At 37.8% G+C, this 17,344-nt stretch overlaps 1 protein-coding gene across 5 annotated transcripts in view; it reads right to left on the bottom strand.

Moving 5' to 3' along the window:
- Positions 1 to 17,344, bottom strand: part of LOC127633398 (myocardin-related transcription factor B-like) — a 33,690-nt gene that overhangs the window by 5,608 nt on the left and 10,738 nt on the right. For 2 of the 5 annotated variants that reach the window (XM_052112463.1, XM_052112465.1), the window contains exons 4-10: positions 7,543 to 7,608; positions 4,077 to 4,132; positions 3,725 to 3,800; positions 2,230 to 2,391; positions 1,060 to 1,232; positions 807 to 947; positions 235 to 482 (exon numbers count right to left, since the gene is read on the bottom strand). In XM_052112463.1, coding sequence (XP_051968423.1) covers positions 235 to 482; positions 807 to 947; positions 1,060 to 1,232; positions 2,230 to 2,391; positions 3,725 to 3,800; positions 4,077 to 4,132; positions 7,543 to 7,608 — 922 coding nt within the window. Of the gene's footprint in view, positions 1 to 234; positions 483 to 806; positions 948 to 1,059; positions 1,233 to 2,229; positions 2,438 to 3,724; positions 3,801 to 4,076; positions 4,133 to 7,542; positions 7,609 to 8,343; positions 8,436 to 17,344 lie in introns of those variants that run through there. The other 3 variants (XM_052112467.1, XM_052112464.1, XM_052112468.1) reach the window with 3 other exon arrangements.

The following is a 17,344-nucleotide window of genomic DNA, read 5'->3' as shown; positions in this document are numbered from 1 at the left end:
TATGCAGCAAATGGTTGATTAAAAAAAAAAAAACATCTGAATGGCTAGCAAGGATTCAAAAGCAAAAGATGGCCTTTGTCAAATCAGGCATGAGATTTTAAATTTGAGTGCAGCCCAAAAATGCACCTGAGTTTTAAGACAAAGGCTAAATTGTTTGCACCTACCAAACCAGGCATCTGTGCTTAACACAATGGCTGCAATGGCAAATGCACTTAAGCAGATCTTCTTGCTTACTTGAGAGGCGCAGGCAGGATGGTCTGGAAGTTGTAGTGCTGCTGTTGCTGTTGGCTGAGTATCTGTAGCTGCAGAAACAGCTGTTGTTGCTGTAGTAAGCGTGCATATGCAGAGTCCATTGGGGCTTGGTCAGGTTCTTGTTTCTGGTCTGGGGGAATGTACTGATGATATTTCAACTTTTTAACACGTGGCTTTGCCTCCTTGCACTTCTTGCTGCGACTCTTGTCTCCATGTAACTTAGGCTGACTCTGTTGTAGATTAAAGGGAGGTTATGAGTTTCCCCAATTTGTATTTCATCTAATTCAAGGGGATCTGCGTATGTATAGCTGTCTCTGCACATTAAACTCAGATAGGTAAAAACATTGTAACATGGAAACAAAAGATACACGTCACCTTTAAAATCGTAATCAATGCACACACCAGGAACGCGATTATTGAAATGATAGATATTTTTAAATACATTTGAAATAGCAGATAAGATGACAAACAAACGAAATACGAGGATATAACATCAACCTTCATTTCTATAGTTGTTTTTCTAAAAGTGAAATCCACAGAAGTCCTTAACTGACCTTTACATGGGTGTGTCCAGACTTAAAAGGGGCCACAGTTATGACTGGCTGTATCATGGGTGCTCGAGGGCTAACTAATTGCTCACTGGTGGAAAAAGGCTTGAGGAAATCTCTTGAAGTGGTGATGACTGGAGGACGCTGCTGGAAAAAACAAACAGCAAATGACTAAATGTTGAATCTCCAAATTCTCAGTTCGTTCCCCAAAATCTGTATCCTTGAAGTCAAGAAGTATAAAGGAAACAGGGAGAAATACCTGTAACAAGATATTGGGCAGTGGTGAGGTCTCCTCTATTGTCCGTGCCTCTCCAGGTGAGGCTGCAGATCCTTGAGACTCCTGACTGCCTGGCTGATCAGGGGAGAGTGCATCACCACTGTCCTCATCTATTGGGTTGTCCTCTAGAGTTTTGGGGTATTGCATCTGACCATCTACCCAATAAACACATTGTAAGAGGACAGAGGGACAATGGATTATACTTGGAGTCATTCCAAGTGCACCTAAAATTTGGACAGGTAACTAATTCTCATAGACCTTACAGCAGTTTTGGATTTTTTGGTATTTTTCCCCCTTTTTCACCCAATTTGGAATGCCCAATCCCAGCGCTTTTAAGTCCTCGTGGTGGCGTACTGACTCGCCTCAATCCAGGAGGCGGAGGACGAATCCCAGCTGCCTCCGCGTCTGAGACGGTCAACCCGCGCATCTTATCAAGTGGCTTGAGTGCGTAGCCGGAGACATAACGCGTGTGGAGGCTTCACGCCATACACCGCGGCATCCACGCTCAACTCTTCACGTGCCCCACCAAGAACGAACCACATTATAGTGACCACGAGGAGGTTACCCCATGTGACTCTACCCTCCCTAGAAACTGGGCCAATTTGGTTGCTTAGGAGACCTGGCTGGAGTCACTCAGAAAGCCCTGGGATTCGAAATAGCGAACTACCCAGGCTCCCAAGCTTTTCAATTTTTGACGGAAATTACGAGGCTGTACGGGATAGTCTCTTCAATGGGTAGCACTGTTGTGTTTTTGGATTGTTCGATTGAGGAAACATTGAAAAATATCTTTCCAAGAAATTTTTGCAGACAAAAAACTCCAGACAACACGAGTTGTGGAAAATTAGATGTGATCTACGAGTTTCACACAGCTTTATACAGGGCGTGCCATTGAAGGGACTGCAAGTCTATCCCTGACAGCCTCGTTGTCATTCCCTTCAAAAATTATTACTGTGTAAGGGCTATTATGCAACCGATTTGCTTTACATTGGATTTTATACAATGGCTGAAAGTGTATACCTTTCCTCCGATTTTTATGCCCACTTCAGGAAGCATTTTAAGACCTCTGACTGGCCACAACATCTGCTTTGTGTTTATTGATAACCCAAGCTTTACTTTCTCAAAATGTTCATTAATTTAAAGGTGTATAATCACCAATGATGGCCTCTTTGACACTGGAGTCCACAGGCAAGATGTTCTTTTCCACCAGCTCCATGGGGCCAGGCCGTTGAGCGATCTTCTCATTCAGGTCATCGGCCAATCGAGCTCTCTTCAGCCTCAGCTGGGTGGCCTGCAATGAGGGCACTGCTGCCGTTTCTGCCAAACCACCAAAAGCCATCAGCACAGCAATCATCCAAACCCACTTCACAACAACACGCACCACAACAATCAAGAAACACTATGGTCAACTACTTTAAATCACAACAGTAAACAATGGTTACAAGGTAACAAAATACCGTATTGCATCTGGATGAATTACTGTGGTTGATTTTGAACATGGATTTGTCCCGACTTAAAGGTTTCATCCACTTAAAATGAGAAATCTGTCATCATGTACTTACCATCAATGACATTTGTCAGTGGAACACAAAATGTAAAAAATACAGAATGTCCAGCTGTTCTTTATCACAATGGAGACTGGGGTTGTGGAGCTCATGTTCAATATAAGTAAGACCTGTTAATATGTGTAACACCAGGTTTGATCATATTTAAATGTTTTAATTAAACACAAGTGCGGATGCGATTTAAGAGCTATGGCTGAGAAGATTTTAAATGAATTACATCTTAATTTCCTGTCTGTTCCTTACACAACACAATTGTATGTCTTCAAAAGAATATTGCAAATGAGTTAAATGGACTACTTATATGGTGCTTTTTTGTCACATTTGAAGCTCAACAGCCCTAGTCCCCATCATGGGAGGGGGAGAGAAAAAAAAAAGAGCACAATGGACATTTTAAAAAATATTTTTGTTTGCCTTCCATGAAAGAACATTATGGGTGACAGAAGTTTTATTTTTGAGTAAATTATTCCTTTAAAGCTGAAGTATGCAACTTTTCCTATGTGAAAATACATTCTCCTATCCGACCCTGCAGCCTCATGCGAGGACTCGCTATTTTGGATTCGTTATACGCAACACATAATTTAAATGAATTTAAACCCATTGCATACTGTTCACGACATTAAGGAGTCATTTAAGGGTTAAACTTCTTACGCAGAGTATTAAACACCATGCCGTTGATTTCTGAAAACTGCGTCTATGGGCGCAGCACCAATATGGAGTTAGGATGAAAATAAGGTGCATTTTGAACTTTTCTGAGACCAGTGCAGACAGACCGCACACTGGAGGTTAAGTCATTCACTAAATAGGGAGCATGCTATAGCTTTCTATGCAACCAAATGCAGCAAAGTTCAGTTTCAGGCTGCCAGATGATGTTTGGACAGTGCAAGTTTGGCAGACATGGGACAATGATAATCAGTACATAGATTCAGAATTTTATAATGCATTATTTGGAAAGCTGTTTTGAAAATCAAATTAATTTTTGCAACTCCATTTGCTGGTGCTAGTGTACATACTAAATTACATACTTCAGCTTTAATACTGAGCCCATATTTCTGAACGTGTTCCACGTCATGTGAATGGGCAATTACCTTGTAAGATGTGCATGCGGACCAACTCAGCCCTTTCGGGACGGCTGCGTATCTTGTGCTTTAGGAAATTTTCAGTCTACAAAAAGAAAGGATACAGTGTTTCAGAAATCTAAATCCATCTGCAATTCAGGGATCACAGACCAAACACTCAAATGAGTATGCAATGATCTTCTCAGAGCTTTGCAAATTACAAACACATTTACAGATGGCTTAAGCTAATAAAACAACTATGAGGTTCACATGTGTCCCATTACGGAGAGCTGTGGAACCCTGAAGGGTTTTAGGGAGGATCTGAAACCCCAGATGGCTAAGGAAAGCAGAGGAGGACTGGGGACTGGTGCCCTGCTCTTACCCTGGCTCTCTCAAGACTGCGGATCTGTTCGTGGAATGCTGCTGGGCTCTTGAGGGCTATAAAGTCACACGCACAAATACACAGAGCATCAGTTTCAGAGTCTCATGCAGGGTTATTGTAGCTTATAAAATATTTTGTACTAGTTTTATATGCATTTCATTTCATTTTGATTTTCAATTTCAGTTTAAATTAATTATTAATTATATATATATAAAATAATTAGTTTACGTAGACCTTAGCCAAATACATTTAAACTCAGTTTTTCACAATTCCTGTCATTAAATTGTAGAAACTATTCTCCATCTTAGGTCAGTTAGGATCACTACTTAATTTTATGAATGTGAAATGTCAGAATAATAGCAGAGAGAATTATTTATTTCAGCTTTTATTACTTTCATCAAATTCCCAGAGGGTCAGAAGTTTACATACACTTTGTTAGTATTTGGTAGCATTGCCTTTAAATTGTTTAAGTTGGGTCAAACATTTTGGGTAGCCTTCCACAAATTTCTCACAATAAGTTGCTGGAATTTTGGCCCATTCCTCCAGACAGAACTGGCGTAACCGATTCAGATTTGTAGTCCTCCTTGCTTACACATACTTTTTCAGTTCTGCCCACACATTTTAAATTAGATTGAGGTCAGGGCTTTGTGATGGCCACTCCAATACCTTGACTTTGTTGTCCTTTAGTAATTTTGCCACAACTTTGGAGGTATGCTTTGGGTAATTGTCCATTTGGAAGACCCATTTGTGACCAAGCTTTAACTTCCTGGCTGATGTCTATGTGAACACAATTTTCCTTTCTCATGATGCCATCTATTTTGTGAAGTGCACAAGTCCCTCCTGCAGCAAAACACCCCCACAACATGATGCTGCCACCCCCATGATTCACAGTTGGGATGGTGTTCTTCGGCTCACAAGCCTCACCCTTTTTCCTCCAAACATAACGATGGTCATTATGGCCAAATCGTTACATTTTTGTTTCATTAGACCAGAGAAAATGTCTTCAAAAAGTAAGATCTTTGTCCCCCTGTGCACTTGCAAACTGTAGCCTGGATTTTTATGGCAGTTTTGGAGCAGTGGCTTCTTCCTTGCTGAGCAGCATTTCAGGTTATGTTGATATAAGACTCGTTTTACTGTGGATATAGATACTTGTCTACCTGTTTCCTCCAGCATCTTCACAAGGTAATTTGCTGTTGTTCTGGGATTGATTTTCACTTTTCGTACCAAACTACGTTCATCTCTACGAGACACAGTGCGTCACCTTCCTGAGCGGTATTATGGCTGCGTGGTCCCATAGTGTTTATACTTGCATAATATTGTTTGTACAGATGAATGTGGTACTTAAACCAGCCCATCTGGAACCAAAAACCATGCCATGCTCCAAATAACTGAGATACATTTTTTTTTCCCATTCTGATGGTTGATCCAGACCCATTATCTGCATGATTGTATTCACAGCACTGCTGCCACACAACTGTCTGATTAGATAATCACATGGATGACTGTTGGTGCCAGATGGGCTGATTTGAGTATTTCTGTAACTGCTCCTGGAATTTTCACACACACAACAGTCTCTAGAATGGTGTCAAAAACAAAAAACATACAATGAGCAGCAATTCTGTGGACTGAAATGCCTTGTTGATGAGAGTGGTCAACGGAGAATGTCCAGACTGGTTTGAACTGACAAAGTATACGGTAACTCAGATAACTGCTCTCATTTAGAGCATTTCTTTGCAGAAAATGAACACTGGTTTAAAAAAAAAAAAAAAGATGCAGTGTTTTCAGACCTCGAATAATGCAAAGAAAACAAGTTCATATTTATTAAACAACACTATATTAATGTTTTAACTTAAGAAGAGTTCAGAAATCAATATTTGGTGGAATAACCCTGATTTTCAATCACAGCTTTCATGCATCTTGGTATGCTCTCTACCAGACTTTCACATTGCTGTTGGGTGACTGTTATGACAATCATGGGGCAAAAATTCAAGCAGCTCGGCTTTGTTAGATGGCTTATGGACATCCATGTTCCTCTTGATCACATTCCAGATATTTTCAAAGGGGTTCAGGTCTAGAGATTGGGCTGGCCATGACAGGGTCTTGATCCAGTGGTCCTCCATTCACACCTTGATTAAACTGGCTGGAATCCTGCTGGATAAAACAATCCTCAGAGAACATTGTCAGAGCAGAAGGAAGCAAGTTCCAGGATAGCCTTGTACATGGCTTGATTCATGCGTCCTTCACAAAGACGAATCTGCTCGATTCCAGCCTTGCTGAAGCACCACCAGATAATTTCTTTTAACTTTATTTTGGTATTAGTCTTCATCCCTAATTACACTGCACTACAAATTGCTCCATCCCAAAAATTAGAGATTTGAAAACTGCTAGATTTCGTCTTTGTCATGGTTTCAATGTATGATAATTTCCTTGGTCTCATGAGTGCTCAAGAGCATTCACACAAAACTCAATGACTTGGTTGAATGGAAAAGTGGTTGTAATATGAGCAATAACGTAAAGAGCTGAGATGAGCGTTTGAAACAAAACAACACGCATCGGTCAGTGGTGTCTGGCTGTGACACAACTGTGATGCGGAATGAGACAAATCAACTGATTCAAAAGCAGATGTGGTACAGCAACCACAACATCAAGTGACTTCCTCTCTTAAATGCACATTAGAGCAGGAAGGCTTATTCACAAGACTTTTTTAAAATTCAAATTACATTTTACATATTTTGTTAAACAAGTAATGACACTTTGCAATGGTTATTATTAACGTAAATATGCATTATACATGGGGAGTTGACACATAACGTCCATGGAGAGCTAAATGTTTTTTTAATCAACATAGATTGAATGAAAATGTTTATGAATTTAGGTAGTTGAAATAATATACATTTGGGAAGTAAAAATGCTATGCTTCATCTAATACTATTTTAAACCATTTAGCTAATTCTTCTATAATTATTATGAATGTCACTTTTATGGCCTTATTTGAACTGACAAATGAATTTTAAGTCTAAATATTCCATTACTTGTAGTTTTACTCATATATTACAAGCAAAAATCTGCATAATTAAATAGAGCTGCAAGCAGCGTTAACGGACCCAAGCACAACTTGTCCATTTCCACCTGGTGGTTTTCGGGAAAACAATGCAAGGTGAACACATGCATTTGGCATATTCTAAATAATTTTGAAGCATTTGAGTAAATATAAAAGGACTATTTTCCTCTGCACTTTCAGTGCTTGGGCCCTAATAGTAATAATACTTTATTCTTAGAAGAAAGTGCGGAGGCCCTAATAATGAGCAAAATGCAAGTCACTACAGGACATGTCATCTTTCCAAAAGTAGTTTATGTCAACCTAAATAGTTTATAAATTACAATGCATACAATATTAAAAAAACAGTTTTTCAAATATCAATCATCTTCTGCACCCTTTATTGGTTAATGTAGGGGCTGTACTCACATGGCATGATGCCCTGATCAACAAGCTGCTCACGGGTACGTCTCTGCTGCAACCTTAGCTGGAGAACTGGTGGACAGAAAAAGAATGGTTAGACTATTTTCTTTATCCAACCTCTAAAACAGGCCTGTCAACACTACACATAGAATGGGACTTTTTCCAACTGATTAGCACACCCACACAAGAAACACCAACACACATATACAACAAATGGGGAATCTAACGTTAAGCACAGCTGAAATCACACATTTCCTCTTTAGCATTACATAATAGCTACCATTCAAAAAATAAAATAAGAATAGCAGTTCTTCCTGCGACCAAAACAACAGGCTCTTGAGCAACCCTTTGAAGAGTGATGTTTGGAACAATTCCTGGGAAAATTTTAAAGACATTTTTCTTTTGCCCTCTTGGCTGAGCCTCCCGGATTTACTTGGCTGATTGTAATAACAGCTCAAATTAGTCTGAGTTTTGTGAAGACACAAGGATAACATCTGATATTTTATCAGAGAATCAATAACGATTTCCTAATATCAGACATGCCAAAAACTGCAATTTTAACATAAAACATTCATTTTTTTGTTGTTTTTAATGCTGAATTCCTGTAGCCCAACAGGTAGACTATGATGCTAGTGACCACAATCATGGGTTTGATTCCCATGGAACAAATACAGATAAAATAGATATCTTGAAGGCACTGCTCAACAAAAAGTAAAACACAGTAACTACAGTTCTGAAATGTGGAAAATTGCTTCAAAAAGGTTTTTGATTTTCCAGTCAAAAGTGGATTACCAAATTTTCACATACCTTCTGTGAATGAGCATAGTTGAACCGATTCCACTGATAACTACATTTTAACTAAATGAGCAGTTACTGCTTTTGCAAGTCGTTTTGGATAAAATGCACAAAAAGTGTGAAATGAAGTTCAACATGATATAATGCAAGAACTGAAAACTTGGCTTGACTGAACACCTTATTTTATCCTGTGTGAGTCAGTTTACTGTTAACAAGGTCAGCTGAGGTTGTGCAAACGAAACTCTGGGTAGTGCTGAGAACACATTCTGTTCTGTTCATCATTTTACCACTCTCAATATGAATCTGCACACCTAAGAGGAGGAAATAACATAACATGAAGATGTGAAAAATGGGGCATTTGCTACAGCATAACTGGAGGATAATGGATGCATTCCTGGTGCACTGACTGCACATGAATCCACATTGACCTTGACAAGGTGAAATTTTACTGAGGAAAAAAATATATATAAATAAATAAATAAACCTGTGCAATGTCTAAATTACAGCTGGGCTATTGGGTTATTCCACATGTTGGGCAAAAACTCTGACTACGTTTACATGCACAAAAAAAAAAATTATTCCGGGGTTTTTGCAGAAAGCGACTTTCTGAAATGTAAACAAAAGCACTGTTTTCCTAATCCCATTTAAGGGATTACGAGAAAGCGGTTTAACACACCCAGATTTCTCCCAGAGAAATGTGGCCATGAAAATGCATTAGCTACATTCTTATAGGTTTTAAAGAGTGTGCATGTTTGAAGAACAGACAGGATACATACGTCATAGGATGGAGCCCAAAAACAAAGTCAACACAGCGGAAATAATTCAACATTTCTGGTGGTACAGAGGGAAAAAAGAAAAGCAAATACACTATAAACTATACCCATTTGTATACACCAATTTAAAACAGCACCTACACACCCTGTACATGTGCTGAATTACATAGGGGGAATCCTGGAGTTTGATGAAAAAGGAAACCCCACTATTGTAGCACAATTCCACTGCAGGTTGCAATGGAAAGTTAAGGAAACAAACAAACATAGCAACAACCCTGGAATATCTGGAAAAAATGTGAAGCAACAGAGAATAAGATAGCGAGTTTTCCTCGGATGCCATGTTTGTTATTTACACAAGCGTAGCAGGGAAATTACTTTGCTGTGGAGAAAGCTTCTTACTAACCGAGCTGCTTGTTTACAAGAGTAAAAATAAAGCTGCTAATACAGCTCAAATGCCGATTTCGAGCCCTAAGCAGCTTTCTCACATCAGACAACTTTCTGGTGTCCATGTAAATAGCTCAGTATGATCTCAACCCTCATTCAGAGATCACTACTGTAGTTTAAATGCTTATATTGAGCCTTTTTCTTATTTAATAAAAAAAATAAAATGCTTTACTTGCTTTAAATAAAAAAATAACAATGTGTGAAAATTTTGAATAAAACAATTAAAATTAATTTATAATTTATATACTATATACTGTAGTATATGTGTATATATATATATATATATATATATATATATATATATATATAGGGAATTGAAGATCCGATTTATATCAGTTTGGTGGAGACACACTGATATGGCAAAGTGTAAATGGAATGTGCTATTTCAATGAGATAGCAATCTGATCAGAGAAACTACTCCGACAGAACAATCACTGATTATTTTTAATACTGCAGAGCTCATAATTCTGTCATAAAATGCTGCTGAATTGTAGCTTCCTTTTCTCTTCTTCGGTCATGCAAATTTCCATAAAACATTCGTAAACACAGTTGAACAAAGCTTCAGAAAGCCAATAAAAAAAATAGCTACTCCTGTTTCCTCTCATTGTCAGGAAGATATCCACCTCTCAAATTTGCACAGTAGGCAGCAGAACCTGATATGAAGTTTCCTCTGCGGGCGTAGTGAGGCTCCACTCCTAGGCAGGCCATGCTGCCTACCTGTCTTGTCGTACCCTCAGGGGACCTCAGTGTGGACTCCTGACATGACCAGAGCTTTGTGAAGAAGGCATAAGGACTCTGTTCTTCAGGGCTCTCCATTCACAGTTAGCAGCTCTGGTGAAACTGGGGCTCCCTTTAGGAGACAGCAGCTCTGTTCCTCTAGCAAAAAGAGAGGAGGGAGCAGAAAGACCAGTCTGTGGTTAAACCCTCCCTGCCACTAGATCTTCACATCTTGATTTTAACAGAGATCAGATCTTCTGTTTATAGTTCAGAAGAACTTTGCAAGTTATGGACAGGTGGACCACAACAGTGGATGCTTTATTTTTGGGATATGGAAGCAGCACAACCAAAGCAAAGTAAAGCAAACCAAACATAAAGTGAAAACTAACCCAAACAAAACTTATAAGATCCAAGTTTTTAGCTAGCTCTTATTAGTCACAATGGTACCAGTGTTTTTGGACTTTATACTGCCACCTATTGTCCTGGATGTACAAAATTTACCTTAGCTTCACACAAAGATGCTATCTTCTTTTTGTTACTTTTAGTCAGTGTTTTTCCTCCGTCTCATCCTACACACATCTGTATATTGGAAATTCTTGGATTCAAATCCAAACACATTTTTGCATGTTGTTGCACACAGGACTGTAACCGGATGGCCATTACTTGTGAGCTCTCTGTCAGCTGTGACCACCGCGAGCTTCTGCAGGTCATAGCAGTTTATTTTATCACTCCAACAGGGTCCTTATTTTATTTTTATCAGGGACATTTTAATTTCACTTGCACTCATTCTGTTTGGACTGTCTGGTGGATCACACTACTGCTATTCCATACCATCCCTCTGGACTATACTGTTAAATTGGGCTCTGTTGTTGTCTAGAGTATGTATATTGCGTTTGTTTGGTTTGCTTGTTTTGTTTACATGTAGCTACTTTTTAGTTAGAGCATTGGCTAAAAGTGCTATATAAAGTAAACATGTTATTATTATTAGTGGTAGTAACTTAAAGGGGGTCACGCACCAGTAGAGCTGAAACGATTGAGAACGCGACAATAAAGAATTGTCAACAAACATTTTCATTGTCGAATAGTTGTTTGATCTAATTTAATGTAACTGAGGAGAGGAACAATTACACAGCTCACACAGTGCACTCTAAACTTTTCAAACAGCTTCAGATGATGGAGATCCCAAAGTATGAGGGATTTATATATAAAAATAAATAAATAAGTAAATTCAGAAGCACTGTCATTGTGGAACAAGCCGAGCCGGAGCTCTTTATAGGAAACACCCTGGTGTTACATCTTAAATGCAGTTATATTTAATGTGTTATAGCTTTAATAAAGTTAAAATAATACAGAAGCAGATCATGTAAATGACTACAAACTCCGAAACTGGCATTTCTCTGTGTGGTCAGCGCCTCTTCTATGAGTTGCTTGAATGTCCCGATCTAAGGGGAAGAGATTGAAAAGATGATTGGGAAGATCACCCGGCTGATGAACACTGTCGTGGGGCTGCTCGTTCCTCGAGCGCGCACACTTAATGCAGCTAGATTATAATGTATTGGCTCGCGGTTTATTGAATCATAATATATGTTGCTGTGCATTTCTTATCGTGAAGAAAATAGGCAATACGAATCTTTATTAATACGATAGAATTTGTTTTTTTGTGAGTAAAAGATGGATTGAAGTGAACAGAAAGGTGAGAGTCTTCAGCATACACTGCAACAAAATACGTTTTTGATTTGATTTTGTTTTGGCTTGCTTTCCAATATAAATATCTAAAACTCCTTTAAAACAATGTACATTTTCTTTAGCAACAATACTGTAGAAGATTTTTTTTTTCTGAGAATGTTGAATATAATATTAAAAATACAAATATTTTAAAATATCTAAAAATCCTTTAAAAAAAGATGCATTCACCGGAGAAGCAACATATAAGATATTTAGTCTTGCTTTTAGAGAATAGATCTTGAATATACGTATAATTTGTCTTTACTGCACTCACAGAATTATAACCAAGTGAAAAATACACATATTTAAGGTACATTCTCTTAAAGCAAGTCTAAATATTTTATATGTTGCTTCTCAAGTAAATGTATCTTGTTTTTTAGACTATTTTAAATGGAAAACAAGATAATTTTTTTTTATACAACAATAGGATTTTTTCCCATTGAATGTCTTTTAGAGGTATTTTTAAAAGATGATTTTGTCCTCTTTATTTTTATTAAGCACATTTAATCCAACCTTATAATTCGGGCCACAAGCTGAATAATCGGTTAAGAAAGAATAAGCTTTGCAATAATCAGTGAATAGCTGAATAATCGTTCTAATTATCGATTATCAAAATAATCGTTAGTTTCAGCTCTCACACACCAGACGCATCTGGTGGACAACATGGTGCATTCTAAAATTAGAAACAATTATTTACTAAAAGGAATGCACACTGTTGCCGGCAAACTCCAGATGCAGCTCAAAATTCTGCAGTCACAGAGCGCAACTCTGAATGGAAACATAGTTTTCCATTCAAATAGCCTACACAGTACACTCACCTAAAGGATTATTAGGATCACCATACTAATACTGTGTTTGACCCCCTTTCGCCTTCAGAACTGCCTTAATTCTACGTGGCATTGATTCAACAAGGTGCTGAAAGCATTCTTTAGAAATGTTGTCCCATATTGATAGGATAGCATCTTGCAGTTGATGGAGATTTGTGGGATGCACATCTAGGGCACGAAGCTCCCGTTCCACCACATCCCAAACATGCTCTATTGGGTTGAGATCTGGTGACTGTGGGGGCCATTTTAGTACAGTGAACTCATTGTCATGTTCAAGAAACCAATTTGAAATGATTCAAGCTTTGTGACATGGTGCATTATCCTGCTGGAAGTAGCCATCAGAGGATGGGTACATGGTGGCCATAAAGGGATGGACATGGTCAGAAACAATGCTCAGGTAGGCCGTGGCATTTAAACGATGCCCAACTGGCACTAAGGGGCCTAAAGTGTGCCAAGAAAACATCCCCCACACCATTACACCACCACCACCACCAGCCTGCACAGTGGTAACAAGGCATGATGGATCCATGTTCTCATTCTGTTTACGCCAAATTCTGACTGTACCATCTGAATGTCTCAACAGAAATCGAGACTCATCAGACCAGTCAACATTTTTCCAGTCTTCAACTGTCCAATTTTGGTGAGCTCTTGCAAATTGTAGCCTCTTTTTCCTATTTGTAGTGGAGATGAGTGGTACCCGGTGGGGTCTTCTGCTGTTGTAGCCCATTCGCCTCAAGGTTGTGCGTGTTGTGGCTTCACAAATGCTTTGCTGCATACCTCGGTTGTAACGAGTGGTTATTTCAGGCAAAGTTGCTCTTCTATCAGCTTGAATCAGTCGGCCCATTCTCCTCTGACCTCTAGCATCAACAAGGCATTTTCGCCCACAGGACTGCCGCATACTGGATGTTTTTCCCTTTTCACACCATTCTTTGTAAACCCTAGAAATGGTTGTGCGTGAAAATAACAGTAACAGAGCAGATTGTGAAATACTCAGACTGGCCCGTCTGGCACCAACAACCATGCCACACTCAAATTTGCTTAAATCACCTTTCTTTCCCATTCTGACATTCAGTTTGGAATTCAGGAGATTGTCTTGACCAGGACCACACCCCTAAATGCATCGAAGCAACTGCCATGTGATTGGTTGATTAGATAATTGCATTAATGAGAAATTGAACAGGTGTTCCTAATAATCCTTTAGGTGAGTGTATATTTTCAGTTCCAAGTATGCCTTTTTGTTGTTTGACAGCTTAAATTAAATCTATTCGAGTCTACATAGAGAGAAATTGCATAATAAACCTTGTAATTTTTAATTGTTCATTTGCAGTTTCACCAGTTTCATACACTAACCTGCAAACTCATCAACGTGACTTTGTTCATACTTACAAAAGCAGTTATATCACCCCCTTGTGGTCTCCCAATCTAATACATCACACAACATTAAACAGAAGGCCAACTTAAAGTGACTCGAAAAGTACACAAATTAGGCTTCTAATTTAAACATCGGCTGACGTTAATGTCAATGCCTCAAAAACATATCAAGAAAATAATGCGCCGATCAATAATTAATGTATCAATATTTTATTACATTCCTACTTGAGTCATAATCTAATGTTTACATCATTTTAAACATATTTCTATAAATTATTATTCATGTGTTTCAGGGATCGACATTAACGCTTGTCTGCTTGTCCGGGACCTGAACGGTCAAATACATTAAAAATTCTGCTGAAATGCCAGTCTTTGTTAGGTATTCATGTAAACACAGAAAGTGATGTCTAAAGTGAATGTAAACAGCAGAGAGAAAAAAACTGATTTGTATTACAATATCAGACTTGTAAGTATAAATGTAAGCTAATAGACCTGCTGCTCTCTATCTAGTGTGTCATTATACTAATCAAACAACCATAACAAGAAAATGAGAAAACACTCACTGCTCTTGACTAGGTAACTTTAGTAGCTTTAACAATTATTAAAGTATTATAATCATACAGTAAATACCAGTAGTAGTTTTATGTTGCATTTCATTCTGAATGTTTACTTGAATACTTAATACATATATACTACTGCTGTTAAAAACTTTTAAAGCTGTTACAAAAGCAATTAATTTTCTTAATTTGTACTTTTGTTCTATTATTTTTAATCTATTTCTATTCATTGCTGTTTTTTATTGATATTTTATTACTGACTGTTTACTAGTTGAATAATTACTTAAGAACTTGTAACCATTCTTCCATAATTAACAGAGTTAGTGTTATTATTAGTTGTGGTATTAAGAATCATACAATTTCACTACAGACTACTTACATTTTGGCATTGTGATAACGTTTAGCCTTTATTGTACATGGTAGATCTTGCTGCAATAACATGATGAAAAAGCAGATCTCATTTCACAGAAGTGTGAGCACCTCTGCTGTTAATAGTGGTGATGAAGGCTTTTATTTATTTAAATACCATGCATAACAATAATTACCATATGACAATAGCCTCCTCCCCAATGCAGTGCGGTTTACATTTATGTTGCAGAAAACCGAGTTGATTGCATAAATACAATATTAGGTTGGGTATTGGTCATCATTTTTGAAAAATACACAACATAAACTTTGACATGTTACTTGAGCATAAATGTCCTTTTTAAAAAAGTAACTTTTTTACTCTGACAAGTGAATGACCAATTTAATTAGCAAAAACTTACCGAGTGCACATTTAACACACAAAATTCTAACCAAACCGAACAAAACTAAAACAAAACAGCTCTCAACCAAAACACCCCTCCACTCCACTTCATCAACAATGTGAACATCTGACAGACAGCCAGTTGGTGATGAGTAACTGACACAGGACATGCTCTGCCAGAGTTGTTTACATTTCCACTCACTGTGACAATGTGACCTCTGCATATCTAGAGACCTAGAGGAGCAGCCCTCATAGAGCTGCGAGCCACCACAAGCAGACAAAACTGTCCTGTGACCTTTTACATGTCAGTCAAACGTGTGCATCCAAAGATGCAAACAAAAGTCAAGATTCTGAAAAGGTTCCTTCTGTTTACTGAGGACTAAGGCTGAGAGAATGGAAAAAGAGATTCTCTTTTTCAGCAGGGACAAAAATATAAAGTTACTCAATCAACTGGAGATAGACACAAACCTAATCAGGATCTGCCATGAATTATCTAGGCAGTGAATTACGAGAGCCAACATTGAATAGCTGAATTTGTACAGGCTGTGATTACAAAGTACCATTCCAGAACTTGGCCAAATCTTAAAGCTCACAATAAATTCACTGTTGAAAAAAAAAAATGGCCACAAAAAAAAAGTACAAAAATAAATAAATGGACTGATGGCGAACAGGTAGCCAAGAGAGACATCTAAATCAGATAGACTATCTTCATTTTCACAAAAGGACCATCAACTAAGTACAGTCTGTTGTGCTTAAGACCAAGTCTTCGATACAGTTGAAGTCAGAAGTTTACATACACCTTAGCCAAATACATTTAAACTCAGTTTTTCACAATTCCTGACATTTAATCATAGAAAATATTCCCTGTCTTAGGTCAGTTAGGATCACTACTTTATATTAAGAATGTGAAATGTCAGAATAATAGTAGTGAGAATGATTTATTTCAGCTTTTAAGTTATTTAATCACATTCCCAGCTGGTCAAAAGTTTACACACACTATGCTAGTATTAATGATGCACCGAACCAATACCTGGATCGGTATCGGCTCTGATACAGACGTTTTTAAAAGGAACGGGTATCGGTCCGACAAGCCAGATCCAAATCCGATACGGTGTTAGTCATGTTCTTTACTTTCAAGCTAAAAAAAAGACCATAAAAACGCATTTAAATTGGTTCATAAGACTCATGCATATTATTCAAAGCCACTTGAAGATGTGTGATAGCTCTGTGAATCATCAAAGACTGTGTTTAATAAGTAAATATATAAAATGCACACACAGCTCCAACATGTTATTGAATGGCGCTGCTCTGTTTACACACACATGGCTATTTTTAGCCTTCACCCCGTGCACAATATTTGAGCGGTACAAACGAACAACATCTCAGATGTAAATGCTCAATAGTTCGGTTCACTTATAATATGCATTTAGAATGGCACGGCAGGTGCATTTTTCCAGAATTTTTATAAGAAGTGAATTAAACTAATGTGAACTTGCCTACAAACAGACACACTTTACAGGACTTCCTGGAGAGTTCAAAATGTCAAAATAAAAAGCCAGACAGTTTAAAAGTTAAAGGTGCATGATTGAGACATATTACTATATATTACTATTATAATATATTATTATCATTTGTTTACAAATGATAATGGAATTACTGTTTATTTTGCTGCAACATTATCCAGTATACTAGTTAACAATAACGTCTTCTTAATAAGCTATACATTTATATTGAAATAATGTGTTGTTATAGGTTTGTGTTTCTTTGCATATTAAAGAGTACTCCCAATTAATTCCAAACAATAATATAAAGATATTCTAAACTGATTATGCAAAAAACACTGGATTTCCA

The sequence above is a fragment of the Xyrauchen texanus genome, chromosome 40 (genome assembly GCF_025860055.1).
Source record: "Xyrauchen texanus isolate HMW12.3.18 chromosome 40, RBS_HiC_50CHRs, whole genome shotgun sequence".
Lineage (NCBI taxonomy): Eukaryota > Metazoa > Chordata > Actinopteri > Cypriniformes > Catostomidae > Xyrauchen > Xyrauchen texanus.
The sequence above is the reverse complement of the archived record's forward strand: the minus strand, read 5'-3'. Positions and strand labels throughout refer to the sequence as shown.